A 2,754-nucleotide genomic window follows, 5' to 3' on the forward strand; every position below is an offset into this window, starting at 1 on the left:
TTATGCTGGTGAGCGTTTTTGCTAGCAGCGAGCTCATTAGCACAAGTGAACTAGTCTTAGTGTAAACACCACATTAGCGCCAATACTACACATTATTATAATCGAGCAAATCAAGCAGTCGACCGTACGCGATTCAAACACAACGAAAGAGGGCTAGCTCTACGCATGTGCAGTAGGGTGGGTCACAACGTCTTGTTCCCCACTGCTCTTCCGATGTGTATTGAGGTCCCCAACAACGGTGTCCAGTTTGAACAAATTTGGTTATGATCTGGATTTTCGGGAAAATTTTAAATTTGGGAACATGGGAAACGAACCGAACCTATGCATTTGCTGGCTGAAAATTCAAATATTGCTCAAATTTCACCAAATCCCGAAAATAGATTGGGAAAACTATGCAGAACAACTTAGTCGAAAACTGCAAATCGATTAGACTTCTGGGAAAAAAGTTCATCAGAATTTTATATTTCAATAATGTCACATCAGTGCTAACATTTGAAAACGGCACAAAAGCCATTTGTAAACAAATGGTTTGTGGGCCCTTTACTCACTACTTGAAGTACACCCACGCGACACAACAGCAACATCGGGTAGGGGAAATTTTCCCCTTCCTGACGATGCTGTTGGTTTGCGTGGGCGTTCTTCGGGTAGCGAGTAAAGGGCCTACAAACCATTTGTTTACAAATGGCTTTTGCGCCGTTTTCAAATGTTAGCACTGACATAACCGTAATTTCAAATCTTTCTCATTCATCTTCAAGGTAGATGTTTAAGGTACTTTGGTGCAATAAGAGCACAGAAAAAGCGCATGGGTTTCGTAAAACATTCGAAAAGACTTTCAAAAAGGAGGGCTGACAAATCCGGTCATTACTGTATTATATTAATTTAGGTCTATTGCTCTGCTCATACCTACTTACAGGCATATATATGAGCTTGTAGGTACGCGTGTTACACTTGCTCTAAAGTGCACGATAAGTAAGATCAAACCGATTTGCAGTCTTCGACAAAGTTGTTTTGTATAGTATTCTCAATCAAAGGTCTGAGATTTGGAAGAATTTGAGCAGTATTTGGATTTTGGTTATCAAATTAATAGAATCGTTCCGTTTCCCATACAAAATTTAAGATTCTCCCGCAAATCGAGATTATAACCAAATTAATTTAAGAATGTTGGGGTTGTAAAGTTGACCTACCCTAGTGTACAGCCTACGTTTGTGCAAGTAGTATTTGCAATTACGATTCAAATGTAGGTATTTTTATATCACTGTTACTGTCAACTGAACACATCAGTACTGAGTGGTGCATCGGCCGGTGAACAACACATGCTGCTAGTGGTACGCGTAACTTCGTCAAAGCTGCCGTACTATCTTAGCTGTAATTAATCTGTGTTGTCGTTGCCGTTGTCATGCACCGTTTAGCGTTCTGGTGATTTTGCACAAAAAAATTGTTATCTCTTACCTAAATCTAGATAGCTTAATCTGGGAAAAAGTTGACGAGGTCGAGGTTCGTACGGATAAGAAATTTGTATTTATTGGGCGTGAAAATCACACGTGGAATAAAGGTAAGTGTACTTCAATTTGAAGTTTCGGAATGTGTCATATTAAAGCTCCAATACCTACTTCCAGATGTGGTGGATCATATTAACGATGCTGTACGTCGCCTTCGATGTGAATTACTTCGTTCGAGCGATCTTTACAGTCGTAGTCATTTTCTTTTCCAAGCGAAATCTCAAATTGACCGACACTATCACTACCTATGGCATCTGCACCACCCAGGACATCGACATGATGCTGAACCACATGAACAATGCTCGCTTTCTGCGTGAGCTGGACTTTGCCCGGTACCACTGGTACGGCCGAACCGGCTTCTGGACCAAACTGCGAGCTTTTAGCGGATCGGCTGTGCAGGCATCGTCCATGATCCGTTACCGCAAGATGCTGTCGCTGGGGCAACCCTTCCGGATAGAAACCAACGTGGTTTGGTGGGACGATAAGTGCATCTTTTTCGAGCACAAGTTCATCACGCTGCTGGATGGATTCGTCCGGGCGGTAGCCATTTCGAGACAAGCCGTTACCGGGGTGGAATTGTCCCGGGTGATGGACCAATTCGAGGAAAGTCGCTGCAAACCGGAACAACCGGACGAGATTCGACATTGGATGGATGCCGTGGATATTTCCAGCCGGAAGTTGCGGAAAGAGCGATAGGAGCCTGCATTTGGGTTTCACCTGGAATGTACCCTACAATTGCGATATTGAAATGTTACATAGTATTGCGATAAACTCTAGTCAACTTAGTTGAAGATGGTAATTTCAAATAACAGACTAAAGTGGTAATTTTTATACGATAGATGAAGGAGACGAAAGTCTAGAGTTGATAGTATAGTCAAAGTCTAGTCAACTTGTTTTTAATTAATAACGTATTTCGCCAATCATAATAAGCATGTTTTACTTAATGTCTTGTTCAGACTACAGAGCTACAACATGATATAATAATTATCGACAAGAAAAATGTCATCAAGACAGGCTTATCTACCTCTATAGTTACCTCTATGTTGTAACTGCTCAGTCTGGCCAGTGTTTAATTATTCACGACTCTTCATACGCCTAAATGTAGATTACAAATTGAACATGTTTTGCGTAGCAGTACACAGTGGTCCAGAATGCATATTTAGGTGGAAGGATATTTTTTTTAATTCTTTATTTAAGAGATTTTTAGCCAAAGGCTAGTTCATCTCTAAATGGAAGGATATGTTTTGAGCCTGAA

The 2,754-nt window shown here is 41.0% G+C and overlaps 1 protein-coding gene across 1 annotated transcript; it reads left to right on the plus strand.

Moving 5' to 3' along the window:
• Positions 1-1,308: 1,308 nt before the first annotated feature.
• LOC135710242 (protein THEM6-like) lies at positions 1,309-2,333 on the plus strand. Its single transcript, XM_065232764.1, has 2 exons — positions 1,309-1,552; positions 1,617-2,333. The coding sequence occupies exon 2, from the start codon at positions 1,617-1,619 to the stop codon at positions 2,193-2,195; it is 579 nt and encodes a 192-aa protein (XP_065088836.1). The 5' UTR covers positions 1,309-1,552; the 3' UTR covers positions 2,196-2,333.
• Positions 2,334-2,754: the final 421 nt, after the last annotated feature.

Source organism: Ochlerotatus camptorhynchus, unplaced genomic scaffold, assembly GCF_037179485.1.
Source record: "Ochlerotatus camptorhynchus isolate MF236.1 unplaced genomic scaffold, CSIRO-AGI_Acam_v1.1 ptg000374l, whole genome shotgun sequence".
Lineage (NCBI taxonomy): Eukaryota > Metazoa > Arthropoda > Insecta > Diptera > Culicidae > Ochlerotatus > Ochlerotatus camptorhynchus.